Raw genomic sequence first — 21088 nt, 5'->3', positions numbered from 1 at the left:
TAGAAAGAGCTTAGTGTCTGACAAACAACCCCCTGCATTGCTTCCTTGCATCTGAGTCACAGTCACAAGCCGCTGAAAAACTACCAAGACAGATTTCTGTTTTCTTTTCGTAATAGAATTAGTGTTCCCAAAAAAAATCCCACACTGAAAATATAACGGTAAAACTCCTGAGGGAAGCTACAAATCAAAAAATAGATCTGTCTGCTCCAGGCCAGAGCTTGGAAAAGTTACTTTTCGGACTGCAACCATCAGAATTTCCTGCCACAGCTGGAGGGCCACATTTTGCTGCCCACGTTTCTTTCAGAATCAGAGTTGAGGGAATCTTGTAGGCCAGCTACTTCAACACCTTGGTCTGTGCAGAAGATCCAGAGACAGACTTCCAAGAGATGTATGTCCAAACTTTAACTGAAGACCTGCATAAAGCAACAACCCACCAGCCCCTAGGTCAGAGTTAGGGAGCATTTGGCATTCAAGATGTTTTAGCCTACGACTCCAGTCAAGCACAGACAACACAGCTAACAGTAGGGGACTTTAGTCATGCTCAACTCTAAAGCACCTGGAGGAAAAGGGTTTCCACACCCCTTTCCTAGGTTGACAGGTTCCATTGCCCATCTGCTCTTAACATTAAGATGTTCTTCTTTATGCTGAACTGAAATATACTCAAATGTATCACCAAGAGCATATCCTATTCCCATCCTCTAGGTGCCAGAGATCAAGTCTGTTTGCCCTCTTCTTCATATCAGTTCTTCAGGCATCCAGTGTATTGCCATCTTAACATTTTTCTGTGGCAGGAAGCTACTTGGAAAGCATGACTGATCACATCACTGTGCCACCTAGTAAGAAGAAGCCACACCTGTCGAAGTTCTCCCTCCAGCCAACTATAAAAGATTCAAAGAAAGACAGGCAAGTCATGGCTGGCAAAAAAATATGATTTTTTAAATTCCACTTTTCCAGTTGACTAGATATCTTCCAATTGATTTTATATTTTAAATCTTTAAAGAGCTCTCCATAGTCACCTGAAACACAAGATTCAGAGCCCTGAGCAGTTGGAAGTAATCACTCCCCTTTGTCTATTCAATGGGTTACTTTGGTGCCAGAATAAATGTGTCTTGTTTAAAGTTACATACCAGTTAGCATTGTCCATGCCATCATATTTCCAAAATCTATGTATGGTTTTGAAGGCTGGAGTCAAAAGCAATTTTGGGTAGATCAAAACTAAAAACTCATAACATTAAATATTTAATTTGTTGCATGTTCACTGTCACCGGAATTCAGAGAGACTTTCTTGTTCATAAATTTTAAATTTTATTTACTGATAAATCCCAAACCAGATAAAACTATATAAAAAACATAATAGTAAGAAACATAGCTGAAACTCAACCAGTTACACCGGGCATGGCAAACTTTGGCCCTCCGGGTGTTTTGGACTTTGACTCCAAGTAGGTTGTTAGGAATTGTGGGAGTTGAAGTCCAAAACACCTGGAGGGCCAAAGTTCGCCCATGCCTGAGTTAGACCCACTCTTTCAGGCCTTACTTAGACTACATATTTCGAAGTAAACGAGTGAATGACAAGTCTGCAATTACCATTAAAGAACTAGGAGTAGAGGTGTTTATTAATGCACTAGGAACAGAAGTGTCAAATTGAAATGCAGGCAAAACACATCCTCAATAAAACCGGGTTAAAGGAATGAGCACTACTTGCACATTCCTTTAACCCTGCTCATAGAAGGAGTATTAGGGTTGTTTTAGCTCTAATTATTAGGTCATAAATGGAAAATGTCTGGCCTTCCAAAAACTGTTGTATTTCAATGCCCATTAGCATTAATCACTAACAATGTCCATTAGTGCCAGATGGAAATGCAGTCCAATAACATCTGAAGAGCTACAGAAGAACCTGGAATTTTTTAGACTACAACTCCCAGAATCCTCTAGCAAACACTGATCAATCATCAGCAAAAATGTATTTGTTTTTTAAGCAATAGGCTTACAATTTAAAGAGCAACCTACCTGTGATGAAGGTGATGTTGCAAAAATTCCTTTTTAAAAAAAATACTCATATGGACAAGATGTCTGTGATGTGACCCAAACATCAAGGCACAATCCCAGAGTTGTTAGGTCTTATGAGAAAGCCCTTATCAAGAGTTACAGGCAGGCTAAACCACTAAACTAAGAAGTGAGAGATGTAGGTTTTCATTAAGGCACAAAATCAAGTGATCTCAGGCCAATTACACTTTCCCATTCTGTCCTATCTTAGCAGGTTCTGACTGAGGAGGGAAATAGGAAAGGAGCCAGGTAGACTATCTTGACCTTATTGAAGAAAAGGAGGAATATAAATGTGATGAATAAAGCAAACCAAACAGAAAACCTTTGGACGGATCACGCAGCTCAGCAAGAAGGAAAAGAAAACTGAAGACGGGGCTCTAGGGAATTCCAGATGAAGTTTATCTTGGCAAAGTATGCTCCTGGTATAAGAACTTTTGTCTTCCCTTACAAGCAAGCAGCCATGGCAATTGTTCACAATGAGTATTAAGAGGCCTGCCAGGAATGGTTGGTGGGTACATACACTAAGCAGCTTTGTGTATTGTATCATCTCCGCAAAGAAGGAAGCAAAGAATGAGGATGGGAGAGTACAGTGTAAGACTGGATTAGAAAATGCACATTGCCATCAAATCAGAGCTGGTCATAGTACAACCCTGAAGACATACGTGCACCCAAGATGATTTTTTGTAATGTTCCTTATCCTTGATTATCCCGGATTGCCTTATTTCTGGTGAAAAAGCCCAATTGTCTCACATGAAAGCTTCTAGAAGTGGTGACTCATTTTAAATATGTAATGAGGGCCTCTGTACTATCTTAACATAAAAATAGACTTATCAGACAAGAGATATACCTCTGGCCCCCCTTTGGGGGGGGGTGTCCATGAATCCCTTTAAAAGTTTCTGGGACAGAATATTGGTCTCCAGACCCACTGAAGGTGCCAACCATGGATTTTTATTGTACAAAACATTGGCAGACCCATTCAGGAAATATTCTGTTACCCACGTAATTTAAACTGGAAGTGATTCTAACAATTCATTCCCAGTGTTCTTGTTTAATTTTAGATTTTCAACCCCCTAAGGCAAGGAGCTTATTTTTAACACCTCCCTTGCTTTGTGGAATAACTACATACATCACCTAAAGCTCTGTAAATAATACTTTAATTCTGAATGTCTGCCTCACTTCTTTAAAAAAGTAGTGCAGGTGCAGAATGATCAAGGTAAATAACAGGGCATTAAATGATTCTGTGAAGTACTCTTTAAACTCACCACAACTTAGTTTGCAGCAGAGATTAAAAGTTGCACCATGAAACAGAGGAGAGTCAAACATGGATAGGAGGCAAAATATCAGACTTGATTTTTTTAACATTCCCATTTTTAAAAGTCCATGTTCACTCACAACAAACATAAAATCAGCAAATTTTGATTAACTCTGTAAGAAAAAACAGAAACCAAGTTCTCCCCTGAGACGATTTGTATGCTATGCCCCTGAAAAAGCAGGCTAAAGGCCACGAAGGTGTCTTCAAGGTGTCAAAGGACCCAGTTTTCTGAGGGTGTCTTTGCTTGCCATGTAAGGTCTAGCATCTTGTTAGGGGTACAATGTAAGACTTTTTGGTTTAAAATTACAAAGCAATTTAATTCTGAAATCGAAAGGGGCAGAGAACAGATCCATTACTTTCAGTTTCATAGATCTCCTTTGGAGTTTTCAACGAAAGAGAAACCCCTTTTTAAATACACAAGGGAAGTTCCAGATCTTGTCATGTAGAATGAGCAATGTAGATTGAGCAATCTCTTTGCCTGACATAACAATAGGATTCCAGAAGTTAAAGTGAACAAGTTGTTTAATAGTTTATGGGGAAATGTCCAGATTAGTTGAGGGATTCTGGAAGCAGTATTTTTTTAAAGGAAACCTTCCATGCAATGTGCATTTTCAAGATCTGCAATCTTGAATTTTCTGTGCTTCCAGCAGGGCCTTCCTCTCAAATGAAACCTAATTAAGATGTGCTTAAGAACTCCTGTTCCTTGGGACGCACCCTGGAGACGGTTTCAGAATGCACTCAAAGTTCATGCAAGATTGGTGGAACTTCATAATGGCTTCTATATAAACCAGTCACAATTATGTGTCTCGGCATGTAATTTTTACATTTAGTACTCTTAAAAGCACTCTTCTGTAGAATAATCCATTCTATTTCCCAAACCAAGAATATGACAGAGTTGCACTGATGGACTTAGAAAATGTATTTTTTGTTACTGGGATAAATATTGGGCCTAAAGAGAATTAACCTATTTATCATCTTAGTTATTCCAGTAAACAGAGAGAGGAAGAGTTTAAGAATTAAAATTGTTATTATACTCTTCCTCTCTTTTTAATACATTATTTTTTCATATCAATTACCAGGATTAGGTAAAATACCAAAAATGTCATTATAGTAAAGGGAGAAGTGATGTTGTCAACAAATATTTAGTCCAATAGCCATATCTTCTTCCAGTATTTATCTCACAATCTTCTAGTCTCTTCTTCTAGTTCCATCTCTCTTTTCTGACATGTCAAATGTGTATTCCTATCAATCATGGCAGATCTGCAAATGCACTGAGTAGGAATTGTAATGCAAATAAAAATTCAAAGAACAATCCCTTATAGTCACCCCACTTTATAGGTCTCTAATCTCTTAAACCTGCCTAATCTCCACATTGGAAAAATTAAAGAGAGTACTTAAAAATAGTTTATGTCCTTCTATAAGCCAGCTGGATGTGGTTTGCTAAGGCAAAGAAACTTGCTTCAGCCTTCAAGGAAACAATTTAAGCTTGTTAGTGGGGGAGGGGTGATATTGGAAACTTCTTTTAAAGTTTGCAAGCCATCACTTCCTCCTAGATATTATGTACAATACCTTGGATTGTGTGCAATTCACTACTGTCCTTTAGATGGACATCACATGCCTGGGTGTGTTCAGACCTCAACATTAATAAACCAAGTATGGATAAACTTTTAACTCTCTCTAGACACTTTGAATTGCAACAAGCAAAACCATCCTTTAGGGCTCTCCAGGAGTTTATTCATACTATCATCCTTTAAAAATTGCAAGGATAAAGATCTGATTCCCTGCAACCAGCACTATTGCTTCTCAATGTTAATATCTCACCTTTGTCATAACAGCTTAATGTGCTTAATCCACATTGCAAAGAGGTCAAACAGGTTCATTATCTGGTTGCAGAAACCTAGTTAATTAAGCTGACACTTGAATAGGAAAATTGTCTCTTCCTTGTGTAACAGTGGAAGCTGCAAATAGAGAGTGTGAAGTTGTACTCTGACCACTGAAACACCATATTCTCAGATTTATTATGCCACCAGCTCCTCTAGGAGCCCTCGATGGTGCAGAGGGTTTAACCATTGTGCAGGCAGGACTGATGACCTGAAGGTTGGGTTGCTGACCTGAAGGCTGCCGGTTCGAATCCTTCCTGGGCAAAGGGCAGATGAGCTCCTTCTATCAGCTCCAGCTCTATGTGGAGACATGAGAGAAGCTTCCCATAAGAATGGCAAAAACATCAAAAACCTCCAGGCACCCCCTGGGCAATGTCCTTGCAGATGACCAATTTTCTCACATCAGAAGCAACTTGCAGTTGCTCCTGACAGAAAAAAAAAAGGCTCCTCTGGTAGAAACCCACAATATCAAAACTATATTCTCCTTCTCTCTTAAGCACCGACACATTGGCCAAGTAGTACATGTTATCTTCTCACAGAATAGAGTGCATTTCCCAACATAAACGAAAAGTACATTGCCACATTTTTGTCCACAAAAGCCATGGAGCCAGACATGCACCCATGATGTTATCTGACACAATTTACATTCGCTGCCCAACTGCTTTTGTGATGAAGTGTCAGAAAGCGAACTGCCTCTCATATTTTCATGTCAAGTCAAGTTTATTTTGCATTAACCATCCAGACTTCTGCATGCTTCTCACATTAAGAACTGTTGAAGAAGTTACAACTTGCAAACGCATGTGCAACCAAGACTAAATTTAATCAAGGATCAGTGAAGTAAATTGAATGACCATTCATTAGATGCTAGGCAGCCCAGACTAAACTGAAAAATAAAACGATCCATCTGATGGGACCATCTATTCAAAGTATATTTCCAATGTTGTTCAGTATTTACACATTTCACAGTGAGTCCTAGCTGGTATCAGATGCTATGTTCAAACGGATGAATTGTATCTGTAATCACCTGCATACATATTTGATTGAAAGGCACAAAACAGGAATGAACATGTTCGGAATTGTACTAACAGCATATGAAAACACATCAAACACTGAATATCAAGAAATAGGAGAAAGGTATCTCGCTATAATAACACTGCCTTCTGTACCATGTAAGGTAAAGTCTAGTGCTGCTGGATATAGCAGACAGGGCCAGACTTACCATTAGGGGATTGTGGGACCAGTGTAACCCATACAATGCAACACATTGCACTTAAAAGAGCAATAGTTTCTCCACAAACACTAAGCACGTGTAATTTATAAAACATGTGTGTGTCTGTGTGCTGGTTGTCCTTCAAGACGCCTTGCCCACTTATGAGAACCCCATGAATTTCCTAGATTTCTCAGAAAAAAAATACTCAAGAGATGGTTCCGCCACTTCCTTCCTCTAAAATATAGTCAGCAGTACCTAGTATTTGTTGGCAGTATCCCATTCAAGTACACATCATGTACTTATTATTAAAGCTTTTAGAGTCAGAAATCTAAATCAAGTCCCAAAGATACAACTTAACCATGTTCAAGATTTGATGAAGGCTTGTGGATTGAATTATGGTATTTTTATCTGTTTGTTTGTTCTCATTTGCTAAACAGGTCTATTTTCATGTTTTTGTATATATGGCTTGTTTCTCAAGTCAATAATTACTATGTAAAATAAGCTAATTTATTATGAATAACTTATAATTTATTGTGTGCCTTCAAGTAATTTCCAACTTCTGGCTGACTCTAGAATGAAACTATAATAGGGTTTCTTGGCGCGATTTGTTTAAAAGGGGTTTTTCTTTGCGTTCCTCTGAGGCTGAGGACTCCCCCAAATGGCTTCCATGGCCAAGCTGGGATTTGAACCCTGGTCCCCTAGTTCTCAAACTGTGCTCCTCCAGATGTTTTGGATTTCAGCTCCCACAATTCCTAACAGCTGGTAAGCTGGCTGGGATTTCTGGGTGCTGAAGTCCAAAACACCTGGAGGAGGACAGTTTGAGAACCACTGTCCTAGTCCAACACTCAAACCATTATACCAAAATAGGTCTGAATTATTATAAATGCATGTATATATTCTGGGTAGAATGGGCCAGCGGTAATCTCTGTTTCGTCAAATACCAATCAGCCATAATGCATCAGTGACTAAATCTACTGTCCTCACTTCCCCACGAAACAGAACTACCCATCACTTCCCCAGGGATATTTGCAGCATTGGTGCTCTGAGTAGAGAAACACAAGGAGTTAAAAGCCCTAAATGAATTAGACTGAAAGCCAGCTTACTTTGGTTGCGAAATGCCACACTTCCTACATCATCGCTGTAGTCTGTCATTACCTCTTCACCTCAACCCCCATCCTACTCCAGTAATAGTAGTAGTAGTAAGTACAGCAGCCTTACAAGTTATAATGTGGAGTGCATAAATAAGAAGAGGTTATTTACCAGTAATTGTGGTTCTCCCAGTGGTAATCAATGCTCTCACACAAATGAATATTACCATGCTTTTCAGAGACTCCCGTATTTTCAATAATATAATTGGCCTCGCTTGCCACATCACTTAAGGATGGAGACTGTGGGGTGTAAATCAAATGAAGAGGCAAGTAGGTTTGAGGATGGCACTGAGTACATAGGGACTTCTAAACTTCATATTAATAATAAGAAGAGCAAGATAACCAAGGAGTCTCCCTCCATAAATGTTGTCACTGGTAACAGTTCATATGTGAAACCCATTTGTATGAGAGCACCAAGCCCACAAAGAAGAAATAAAGTTACATGGGATAGAGAATAAAAACATGAAAAGACACTGGTGGGCTATTTGAGGTCACAATAAAGTTGATTATGCTGAGCCAGGATAAAAGCAGGAGAGAGTCTCCTCAAGTGGAGTAAAGCTGTCAGTTACTGCCCATACAGGTTGAGCATCCCTTATTTGGAATTCCAAAAACTCAAAATACTTTGAAATCCAAAATCGTCTGCATAGATGGTGGAGAAAGTGACATTGTTACTTGCTGATGGTGCAATGGACACAAACTTTCTTTCTTCCACAAAAGTATTAATAACAGGGTGTATAAAATGACCTTCAGGCTATATAAGGCATCTATGAAACATAAATTAATTTCATGTTGAGACTTGAGTTCCATTTGCAAAAAGCTTAATCCAGACACGACAGAGGTTCTCTTAGTGAGTGGTAAGACAGATCTGGGAATAGGGAGTCAGCCTGTGTTAGATGGGGTTACACTCGCTCTGAAAATGTAGGTTCGCAGTTTGGGTTTACTCCTAGATTTGGCTCTGAACTTGGAAGCCCAGGTATCAGCAGTGACCAGGAGTGCTTTTGCACAGTTAAAGCTAGTGCGCCAACTATGCCTGTTCCTGGAGAAATCTTTCTTCCCCATCCTACCCCAAATTCTCCAAGACAACTCTTTGATGGTTTGTCCAGGAACTTTATTACATTGGTCTTACAACTATATATGTTTGCACTTTCTGACTTGATCGCCCCCATTCCATCAATTTGTGGTGATGTTTGTTTTTATCATTTTATCCTATATCTGGTTATTATGATGCTATGTTGTATCATTGTGTTTTAAACCGTTTTATTTTATTTGATTGTTGGGTTGATAGTGTTTATCAAATTACTTATGTTTTTAACTTGTTGTATTTTGTTTTTTTTCTGGGCTTGGCCCCATGTTTGCCGCCCCAAGTCCCTTTCGGGGAGATGGAAGGCGGGATAGAAAAATAAAGTATTATTATTATTATAAGTCAGATCTGGCCACGGTGGTACATTTCTTGATTACATCCCAGTTGGACTACTGTAATGCACTCTACATGGGGCTGCCTTTGAAAAGTGCTCCGAAACTTCAGTTGGTCCAAAGAGTACCAGCTAGACTGCTAACTGGGACTGGCTACAGGGAACATACAACTCTTCTGTTGTGACAGCCCCACCAACACGTTTCCAAGCGCAATTCAAAATGCTGGTTTTGACCTACAAAGCCCTATATATCATCAAATGGGAGCCCCAGCCCCCCCCCCCCCAAATCTAACTGCCATTCTGGACCAGAATTAAGAAGGCGGGGCCAGGAAGACATATTTCCACCATGTCTCCTGTATCAATTTAACAATATAATAATATATAATACTCATATTATATTACAGTAATATTATAATATATTGTATGTACATATAATACTGATATTATGATGTAATACAATGTAATAATAATACACTATTATAATTGTATATTTCTATTACATGTAATATTACTAATATTGCAATATAGTCGTATAGTGCAATATAATAACATATAATGCTTATATAGTGCTTATATCCATATTGTATGTATATATACCTTGTAAGCCGCCCTGAGTCCCCTCTGGGGTGAGAAGGGCAGGATATAAATGTCGCTAATAAATAAATAAATAAATGGCTCTGGTCCAGGTTATCTGAAGGACCGCATCCCTTTCTATGGACCTGGGAGACATCTATGATCTACTGGGAAGGGCCTTCTCTCAGTCCCACCACCTGCTCAAACAGGCTTGGTGGGAGCACTGGCGAAAGCCTTTTCGGTGATGGCTCCCAGGCTGTGGAATTCCCTCCCAAGAGAAACCAGAATGGCCCCATCCCGGCTGGCCTTCCTTCCGCAAGCAGGTCATGATCTTCCTCTGCCAACAGGCTTTTGGGGAAGGTTATGGGGCGACTCTGAGGAGGGTGGGTAGGATTACTACAACTCCCAGCATCCAAGTTAAGACAGTATGGCTCAACACTATGGAATCATGACAGATGTAGTTTTATTTATTTATTTTATTTATTAGTGACATTTATATCCCGCCCTTCTCACCCCGAAGGGGATTCAGGGCGGCTTACAGTCATATGTACGTACAATATATTATTCGTATAGCACAATGTAAGCATTATATATTACTATATTGTACTATAACACTATATTGTAATATTATTAGTAATTTTACATATAATATAAATATACTATAATAGTCTATTATTATATTGTATTACATTATATTATTATTACTATTACAGTAACAATGGCGTAGTGGACTAAAGCCTCATGACTTGAAGGTTGGGTTGCTGACCTGAAGGCTGCCAGGTTCGAATCCAAACTGGGGAGAGTGCGGATGAGCTCCCTCTATCAGCTCCAGCTCCATGCGGGGACATGAGAGAAGCCTCCCACAAGGATGGTAAAAACATCAAAACATCTGGGCATCCCCGGGCAACGTCCTTGCAGACGGCCAATTCTCTCACTCCAGAAGCGACTCAAGTTGCTCCTGACGCGGAAAAAAAAACTATTACAGTAGAGTCTCACTTATCCAACATTCGCTTATCCAACATTCTGGATTATCCAACGCATTTTTGTAGTCAATGTTTTCAATACAGCCTGATATTTTGGTGCTAAATTCGTAAATACAGTAATTACTACATACCATTACTGTGTATTGAACTACTTTTTCTGTCAAATTTGTTGTATAACATGATGTTTTGGTGCTTAATTTTTAAAATCATAACCTAATGTGATGTTTAATAGGCTTTTCTTTAATTTCTCCTTACTATCCAACATATTCGCTTATCCAACGTTCTGCTGGCCCGTTTACGTTGGATAAGCGAGACTCTACTGTATATTGTACTATAACACTATATTGTAATATTATTAGTAATGTTACATATAAATATACTATTATAATAGTGTATTATTATATTGTATTACATTATATTATTATTATTATTACTATTATATCCATATACAATACATTATATTATTAGTATAGTATCATATGCTTATTATATATTATTATATTGTTATATGGACACAAGAGACATGGTGGAATGATGCAAGGTCTTTCGCTGTCTCTGCCAAACTCCACACCTCAAGGATGCCCTGGCGGTGCAAAGCGGGCCCAAACTGCGTTAATTCCCAGTGTGGCCCACCACGGCCTCCTCCTCCTCACCTTGACGGAGTCCACGGGGTACATGACCGTGTGCTCCAGGATGCCGGCCACCGCCCCGGCCGTCATGTGCGTGCCCAGGGAGGCGCCGGTGGGCAGGCTCTCGTACTCCGCCTCCCCGCAGCCCTCGGAGGAAGAAGAAGAGGAGGGCGGCACCGTTGTGGTCTCGGGGGTCGGCGGCGCTGCCGTCATGGCCGCCTGCACGCCGCACCTCAGCTCCATCCGGCGCGCGTCCCACACACACTGTGAGGGAGCCGAAGAGGGAAGAAAGTTCACTCCTCCACTCCCCGCCCACCGGGACCGAGCCGGCCAATCGCGGCGCGCGGAGGAGCAGCGCCCACACTGCCATTGGTCACCCTCCGCGCCGCTCTGCCCCGCCGCGCATTGAGACAACTAAGGAGGCGGTGAAGCACACTTTTGACGGACAGGCCGAACCGACCGCGAGGAAGCGGAGGCGCAAGGTTCTTCGTCGCGCGGGCAGAGGCGATGCGGCCTGGCCGGCACTCGCCACTCTGGAAGGCTCATGGCACTTTTTGACTGACAGGACTCGATGTCGGTGGGATTCTGGGATTTGGAGTTCTTTCGTGGAGCCAGTGAGGGCATAACTCCTCACCAGGACTTCCAAAAAGACAGGGCCCTTCCACACAGCCGTATAACGCAGAATATCCAGGCAAAAAACAATAATAGTAAAGGTAAAGGTTTTCCTCTGACATTAAGTCTAGTCGTGTCTGAGTCTGGGGGTGACTCACATTTGCTGTGCCACCTGCTTTGAATTGGGATAAACAGAAAATTTGGGGTCCCTTCTACACTGCCATATACCCTGTTTCCCTGAAAATAAGACATCCCCAAAAAATAAGACCTAGTAGAAGTTTTGCTGAATTGCTAAATATAAGGCCTCCCCCCGAAAGTAAGACCTAGCAATGTTTTTGTTTGGAAGCATGCCCGGCGCCTGCCAAACAAAACACCATAGCATGCAGGATTGGTAAATGTACATAATAATAATAATAATAATAATATTTTATTTTTATACCCCACCTCCATCTCCCCAGAGGGACTCGGGGCGGTTTACATACCAGTTGTATATGGAAATAATGGTAGTAACAAGAAATTCTTGACAGGAGTCACAGTTTGTCTGGTTTAGTTATGTTGGTTTGTGATGACAACTACTGTACAGTATAGAATATTTTTTTTTCAACAATGAATATGAATTCTTCATGGAAAAATAAGACATCCCCTGAAAGTAAGACCTAGCGCATCTTTGGGACACTGTCTTATTTTCGGGGAAACACGGTATAATCCAGATTACAGTAGAGTCTCACTTATCCAAGCTAAACAGGCCGGCAGAAGCTTGGATAAGCGAATATCTTGGATAATAAGGAAGGATTAAGGAAAAGCCTATTAAACATCCAATTAGGTTATGATTTTACAAATTAAGCACCAAAACATCATGTTATACAACAAATTTGACAGAAAAAGTAGTTCAATACGCAGTAATGTTACGTTGTAATTACTGTATTTACCAATTTAGCACAAAAATATCACGATATATTGAAAACATTGACTACAAAAATGGCTTGGATAATCCAGAGGCTTGGATAAGCGAGGCTTAGATAAGTGAGACTCTACTGTATCTGCGTTGAACTGGGTTATATGGCAGCAGTGTAGATGTGTATAATCCAGTTCAAATCAGATAATGTGGATTATCTGATTTGATAATCTGGACTATATGGCAGTGTAGAAGGAGCCTGAGAGTTACTATTAAAATAGGCACGGTGCTATTACTAATACTACTATGAAAATAGGCATAATACTATTACTAATAATACCATTAAATTGGCATGATACTATTATTTATTTATTTATTTATTTATTTACAGCATTTATATTCCGCCCTTCTCACCCTGAAGGGGACTAGGTTATGATTTTACAAATTAAGCACCAAAACATCATGTTATACAACAAATTTGACAGAAAAAGTAGTTCAATACGCAGTAATGCTATGTAGTAATTACTGTATTTACGAATTTAGCACCAAAATATCACCATGATAATCCAGAACGTTAGATAAGTGAGTGTTGGATAAGTGAGATTCTACTTTAATATTAAAATAGGGATGATACTATTACTAATAATACTATTAAAATAGGCATCATACGTTGGGAGCCCCTCCCCCCAGCAACAATATAGTAATATATAATACTAATATTGTGCTATGCTAATAATATAATATATTGTATATACATGTAATATTGATAATATTATAATGTAATACAATACAAATAATAGTACAATATAATAATTATATATTACATGTAGCATTATTAATAATACTGCAGTACAATACAGCTGTGTGGAAGGGGCCTCAGTGTCTGCCTTACGCACCTTGGAAACTCAGCATGACTTGCCGAATTTCCAAAAGACGTCTTACATAAAAGCCCACAATTACATGGCTGACATCCAGCGAGAGATTTCAGCATTCTTTCAAACCATGTCTTCGCAGATCCCCAGTGTTCTGGTGTTCTCCACACATTACAAAGTAGTGATAACACGTGTGAGAAAAGAGAAAGGTTCACTCTGTCATATGTAATAGAGTTAAGAACTATTGGAAGAAGATATATAGGAAGATAATAGTATTTTACCATTAGAAATAGAATTTACACCTCAGCTGTATCTTCTCAGCAAGATATATAAATCAACAAACCTACAAGAAGAATAATTATGTATATGATTACAACAGCAAGGGTAGTATTGACAAAAACGTGGAAAATACTATGATTGGCAACTGAAATTAAGAGAAGTCCTCTCTGGATAAGAGTGAACTACAACTCTCAGATCCAAGGTCAATCACCCCCAAACCCCGCCTGTATTCACAGTTGGCTATGTTGTGTTTGTGTGCCAAGTTTGGTCCAGATCTAATGTCTACTGGGTTCAAAAGATTCTGTTTTTAACTGGATTATGTGAGGCCCCTTCTACGGCCCCCTCCACACAGTTGTATAAAATCCCAATTGAGCTGGATTATATGGCAGTGTGGACTGAGATTTTTTGAACCCAAAAGTTCACCACCTTCAGGTATTCAATTACTGTATGACAATTTACATGTAGAAATAATGGCTATGTTTTAAAGAACCACAAAAGATAATACAGTAGAGTCTCACTTATCCAACACTCGCTTATCCAACATTCTGGATTATCCAACGCATTTTTGTAGTCAATGTTTTCAATATATCGTGATATTTTGGTGCTAAATTCATAAATAAAGTAATTACTACATAGCATTACTGCGTATTGAACTACTTTTTCTGCCAGATTTGTTGTATAATATGATGTATTGGTGCTTAATTTGTAAAATCATAACCTAATTTGATGTTTAATAGGCTTCTCCTTAATCTCTCCTTATTATCCAACATATTCGCTTATCCAACATTCTGCCGGCCCGTTTATGTTGGATAAGTGAGACTCTACTGTACATCTTAACAGGAGGAGAAAACTCTAGTTAGACTACCCAAATGCCTAGCCATAGATTTCCTGTTGGATGCTCTCTTATCATGAAATCAGATGGGCTAGACAGCCTTTCAGATAAAGGACATTTTCAAGGTGAAAGCAGTCTTCTGATTGCCCTTCAAACTGAGGCATAATCTCTACAAAAGCAGACAGTGAGCAGGGAAAATGCAGGGCATATACTTCTAAAGCTTGCCAATGCTCACTCTTTCCCCAAAATTAAAATATATAATTAAAAATGCACCCCCAGTATATTCAACTCCTCTCCAAACTTGGCTGAAAACCCCGGAAGGAAATGCAGACTTTTGGTTCCCTTCCAAGATTTTTGTTCAGCTGGTTTGGGGCCAAAAAGGAGGAAGAATGAACCACAACAAAGGGTACGTTAGTCCCAGGGCTGTAGCCAAGAGGGCGAGGTTAGGGATTCATCCCCCCCCCTTGAAAATTTTCAAGTTTTAAAAAAACCTGGTTTACTCATGAATTTTAATTAGCTAACCAAATCCCCATGAGTGTTTACTGAAGTTTATCTGTCTTGAGTGTCCACTGAAATTTATTATGGAGCCTGATTTCTAAATTATTTTGCATTATAGAACTATTCATAATTCGCTAAAAAAAAAAAGTTTCAACCCCCCTCCCCTGAAATTTTTTTCTGGCTATGGTCTTGGTTAGTCCCTATGGCTTCGTTCCAATGTCAGTGGTGATATATATACCTTTGCCAGGTCAGTAATTGTCCAAAATGAGATCTTACCGTAGGTGGACATGGGTCAACATTAAATGCTCAGACAAAATTTTATAACACTTCGTAACACAATTTTTGTTCCTGAGTTATAAACATAATTTCCTAATTGGTTCTATCATTAAAAAATTGAAAAGTTTATTAAACTGCAAAAATTGTTTTGCAGGGCATCCTACAGCACATTTTGCTCTAGTTTTTCAATGAATATGTCATTGAGTCTCAACCAATTCAACCTAGTTTGTGGCAGCCACAAAAGCGAAGTTTCTGGAGTGGAACAACTACTTTCAAAGTAAGGACCAATTAAACAGGAAATAACACTTTCAAACCAGGAACAGGAAATTTTTCAAATTTTGTTTGAATGCATTTGAGTGAATGCATTTCTATTGCCATTGGCTTGTGGAATGCAGTGACACCAGATGTTCCAAAGCACCCGCTGAATACTCCTTCGGCTAAAAAGTTTATTTTGCATGTAGCCTTGGTCTTTTTTATTTTTGTTAAGTGTAGAGGCAGTTTATAAATAACTCATGCCTCATTTTTTTCTCTGAGGCAACCAAAAAGATTTCTGTAAACCAGAACAGACCTTCAGGTTAGTAATTTCTTGCCACTGCATTTTGCTATGTAAGGCAACCAGGTAATTCAGAATGGTCTTGAAGGTATACAATAGCAGCAACGGAAATTGGGCAGGGATGGAAACCAGCTTAGTGTAGTTGTGATTTGAACATTTTACAAGGATTTGAATCCCTTCTCAGCCATGGAAAACCCACTGGATGATCTTGGGCAAGTCACACTCTCTCAGCCTCAGGAGAAGGCATTGGGAAATCCCCCTGAACAATTTTTGCCAAGAAAAACCATGATAGGTTGCCCTTAGTCAGGAACAACTTGAAGGCACATAACAACAACAGGGCATGCTAGCAAAATGTTGGAGGACCATTTGCCTCTGATCCAAGTCTATTCACATAAATATAGTCCTGATTTCACAGTGGCAGTGTTCATTAATTCTCTGTCATCTGAATTTTTCAACTTATTTTAAACTATCCTAATTTCTCTTATCTTCCTGCTTTCCCCTTCAGTTGCTGCAGACTAACTTCAAATGGCAAAAATAGTTTAATTCAACAATTCATTTATAATTTTTGCTTGGCCAGTTTTTCATCTGTGAAATTTTTGAGTATATGTAGAATCATAGAGTTGGAAGAGGCTACATGGGCTATCTCGTACAACCCCCTTATGCCATGAAGGAAAAGACAATGAAAGTACCCCCGACAGATGGTCATCCAGCCTCTGTTTAAAGGCCTCCAAAGAAGGAGCCTCCACCAGACTCCTGAAGAGTTCCACTGCTGAACAGCTCCTGTAGTCAGGAAGTTCTTCCTAATGTTCTCCTTTCCTGTAATTTAAACCCATTGATCATTTCAGTTGCCATCCTCTCAACACCTTCCAGCTTTGAGTCAATATCTCTTCTAAACTGTGGTGCCCAGAATTGGCTTTTTTCACTGCTGCATCACATTGTTGTCTCATGTTTAACTTGTTGTCCAAGATCTTTTTCACATGGACTGTTGTCGAGCCAGGCATCACCCATCCTGTATCTGCAAGTGTTGGAAACAAGGCACGTGGCTTATCTCAAGAGCCCTAAATTAACCTCCTGATCTCAAATGGTGTGGAAGAAACTAACCCTTCACTCGTGTGGAAGTAAATTTCAATCAACAGCTCAGTTTGTTTCTGTACATAGTTTAAAGATGGCTTTTGGCTTGGGCAGCAAACATCTAGAAGTGCTTGCTTTGGACCTCCATTTGTAGCACGGAGTTGGGCCCTTGGTCAGAGTAGAACTCCAGTATCTTCAGAAACTGATGTAAATTCCAAGTGTAGCTTTTTATTTACACATAAAATTCGATTTTAAAGGTGCAGACACCCATATGAGGCCTGAGTCACTGCCCAAATAAATGAATTAATGCTTTGAGCGATCAGTGCATTCCTGAAAGACCTGAGAGAAGCTAATGAATTTGGTGAAGATTCTTGATGGTACTAAATTATTCCGTATAATGATATTCAGAAGAAAATTAATAGGGCAGCATTTTGTGGGTGGAAGAGCATATTTGTCTCTTATATTAGACTATAATTGAATTTCATCCAACAAAACTGGTTGGCAGTAAGTAGATGGAAACTAGTAAGGAAAGGCATGATCCCATTAGATACATAAGCTGATTGGGAAAGCGTAGTGGGGAAGATGTAAGTGTAAAATGCTCCAGCCATATACGGTGCTTTGAGTTCACTGAAAGAAAATAAGAAATGGATGGTTGAATCTTTGGATCTATAGATACAAATGTCCAAATGTTCTTCCATCCCATCCCCAGGAAGGAGACTCCTCTGCCAGCACCGTCCCCACATGCCAGTTTGCGGCTTCCTGAGTGACGGGCGAGACTGAAAGAAGCTTATCTGAAGCTCCTCTCTGAAGACAAGGTGGCTTCACCCAGGCAGGCAGTCTGATAATGAAGGTGCAGCTGTGGCTGCTTTTCAGCAACACCCAAATGGGCGCAAACCCTTCTGATAAAAGAGCTCAGCCCTCTTTATCTTGCAGATCCAGTAGGATTTCTCTCTTTGGGCAAGAGGCATCCTCCCCAGTAGACCCAACATTTGAGAGGCCCATTTTTCTCATCCCCCACCTACTGCCAACCCTACATCTGGAAAAGGACATTTTGTACTACATTCCTGTAAACGTCTATCATATTACGCAACAAAAGCTTCATGTGAAAGACAGGGCTTGGAATTGCTGCCATAATATTCCAGCATTTAGGGCTAGATGGTTTTTAAGAGCAATTTTCCCGCACTCTGTGTTGTTGAAAGCTTTCATGGCCGGGATCACATTGTTGTGTGTTTTCCGGGCCATAGACTTTTGTTGTGATTAGGTGGTTAGTTGTGATTTCTTTTTGATGGTTGTGCGAGCGTCCCATTATTACATCACAGATGCAGCAGCAAACTCCAGAGGCTCAGAAGGAGCTCTGTAGTGATGGCTACAGAAAGGCGAAGTGATGATCCAGTGGGGCAATTGTAAGCTCCATCTGCACTGACCATTTAATGTGAATCCAAGCTGACTCAAAACTGCGGCAACCACAAAACACAAACCTTTGGAGCATGCTACAACGTGGATAAAAGGGTATACACAGTGCACTGAGAACGTTGAAGTTCAGCACTTAAATGCACTGCAGGAGATATATTTCAGTGAAGTCTACTCCACGGAATGCAGAGCCTGTTGTAGACGCTCACCATCATTGAAGTGCTTTGTAGGATTCTTTGAGGAAAAAAATCCCAGCAGCCATGCTTCCTGAGGATTTTTTGGCGTTGTAGTTTTTAAAAGGATTTTTTTCATGTGCTGATATAACTTCCATATATGGTAGAGGAGGACTATCAAAGATCTCAATTCCTTTGGGTTGATGAATGAGAAACATTTAGGTTCTTTAAAACAAAGCCCCGCCATCAAATGAAACAATGTAATGAGGGGGGAAAGGAAGTAAACAGCTAATTCTAAAAATGTTAGTTACATGGAAAACTATCTACAGTACTTCATTGGGTTTCAGAAATCTAACTAAAGTAACCTTTCAAGCACAACAGGCTGGCAAACAAATACTTACACAGGAAGGCCCTGTGAAGTATTGCAGAATAAGATTTCCCAGTCATTTTATATCTGTGCCAATTTTATTTTGTTCTTTGTCCCTGACTTTCTTAAAATGAGGCTTGCCTCTGAAGTCTCAGATTTCACACCAGGGGCCCTTTGGAGGTTCTACACTCCAATATAATTCCCTCTCTTATCTCACGTGAAGCTGGGAGTGGCTGCAGCTAGCAGTGCAATTATGTCATCTTTTGTATTTCTTCCTTGACCCAAGTCTCTGGCAACTTGTCTTTCTGGTTTGAAGGGCCTTGGGTAATACAGGTGAAGCTCTGGAAATCCTTCTCAGTGCTTCAGTTGGTGTGTTGGCAGGCTAGAGGGGAAAAAACCAAGAGAGAAGAATTCTGGTACCCAAATTATGGGTGACCCCCCTGAACTGAACTATTTTCTCCTGACTTTGAGAAATCCTTCTCTGGCTCCTGAGACCAGTTCTATGGTTAGACAAAATGCAAATACCATCTAACATTTATAATATTTTCTTTAAAAATTGGATAAATGTGGTCAAGCAAGATCAGAGTGTAGCCAAGTTGGTAAAGAGAAAAAAAGATATAGGCTAGGATAAGCAGTAGCAGTTTGCTTTTGCCTGAATGTAACAGGAAAGGTAAGATTCTGTTCCCTCTTCTGCCTGCTACTTTTGCAGTTTGAACTCAATTTGCAGCAGTTGGAAATAAGCTGAAAACAAAAAGGGAAAATAGTACGAGGAGAAAAAAACTGGGACTTTTTTTAAAGCAGTTGAAAAATAAATAGTGTGATGGCTGAGGAGCATTTGGGACTGTCCCTGCCAAACTAGGACATTTTGCAGGTGTGCGGATGAAGCAACAGTATGAGGAAACAAATGCTGAGAGTTAATTCCTGCCTGTTCCTCATGAGCTCTCTTCTCCCACCTTGGAAGATAAAGCTGCGCATGACCCTGCCCCCTTAAACAAATAATCTTTAGATACGGGGGTGAACCCTTTTCTATAGCCATCAGCTATTCTATAGCCATCAGTTGCCTCCTGAGTCTCATTATCATTGTGTGCCTATAACTGGATGTTCTTGGCAAGATTCAGATTGCTTTCTTCTGGGGCTAGAGAATGTGACTTGTCTTTGGTCTCATGACTGAGCGAGTATTCAGACCCTGGTCTCCAGAGATATAGAAATCACTATTCCATACTGGCTCCATAAGGCTGGTAATGAAATATAGTTAGGGGACCATCAGGCTTGTTAAAATGTCAGAGACAGTGCAACAGTTTGACACACTGGCACTGAGCAAACCTAAGTTTGAGTCTTATCATTATGTGATCTTCATCCCACCCCACTTGTGAGTGACATCCAACCAGCTGCGTCACTTTGACATGAAATGTATCTGCCAATTCCAGCCACCCAATGCTGTAAGCAGATAACTTGGGAGGAGAAAGAAACAGCTGCAGATGTGCTTGGAGGAGATAGAAGCTCACACCCTTCTGAATGCCTCGCCATCTCTTGCTTCTTCATTTAGACGCCCCAAAGTGCATTTCCAAGATAGGCCAGCATTTCTAAGACAAGAGGAATAGTTGCATAGTGAAGCCAAATATTAATTCTACAAGCAGGAGCTCCCTCACACAACAGTGTCATATACACATGGAATTATCCTGATCAGTTTTCCAAGTCACTATCTAGCCAGCCATGCTTTTTTCCAGTAAGCTCCATTCATTCACTGACCTTGTTTTTTCCCCTCTCTATATCCAATGGCCAGGAGGAATGCAGAGAAACTTGCCCCACTAGCTACCCGCAGCATATTGAAAATCATAGATCTACAAGTTTGGCCACCAAAATGGAAACCACATGAAAACTGGAGATTGGTGAAAGAATGAAAAACATCATCCCCAGATGCAGTTTGGAAGATGCGCTCAGGTTGTCACTAGAAGGTTCAAAGTATTTCTGTTTGATTATGCTTTTGCTTTCCTCACCTAGTTGTTTCATTTCTCTTGGGCATTCTCTTGGTTTTGAACTAAAAGTTTCCTGAGACATGT

The 21088-nt window shown here is 40.0% G+C and overlaps 1 protein-coding gene and 1 long non-coding RNA gene across 3 annotated transcripts in view; one reads left to right on the top strand and one right to left on the bottom strand.

Annotated features, from left to right (window-relative positions):
- slc25a37 (solute carrier family 25 member 37) overlaps positions 1 to 11467 on the bottom strand; it is a 23277-nt gene extending 11810 nt beyond the window's left edge. Inside the window, exons 1-2 of one of the 2 annotated variants that reach the window (XM_062961421.1) lie at positions 11215 to 11448; positions 10345 to 10536 (exon numbers count right to left, since the gene is read on the bottom strand). In XM_062961421.1, the coding sequence (XP_062817491.1) occupies positions 10345 to 10416 (72 nt within the window). In that variant the 5' untranslated portion in view covers positions 10417 to 10536; positions 11215 to 11448. Of the gene's footprint in view, positions 1 to 10344; positions 10537 to 11214 lie in introns of both variants that reach the window. The other variant, XM_003228901.4, reaches the window with a different exon arrangement.
- Positions 11462 to 21088, top strand: LOC134293544 (uncharacterized). The gene is made up of 2 exons (XR_010000499.1): positions 11462 to 11903; positions 20812 to 21088. It is a non-coding gene; the product is annotated as an uncharacterized LOC134293544 (long non-coding RNA).

Source organism: Anolis carolinensis, unplaced genomic scaffold (assembly GCF_035594765.1).
Source record: "Anolis carolinensis isolate JA03-04 unplaced genomic scaffold, rAnoCar3.1.pri scaffold_8, whole genome shotgun sequence".
Taxonomy (NCBI): Eukaryota; Metazoa; Chordata; class Lepidosauria; order Squamata; family Dactyloidae; genus Anolis; species Anolis carolinensis.
This window is presented reverse-complemented; position numbering and strand designations above follow the sequence as displayed.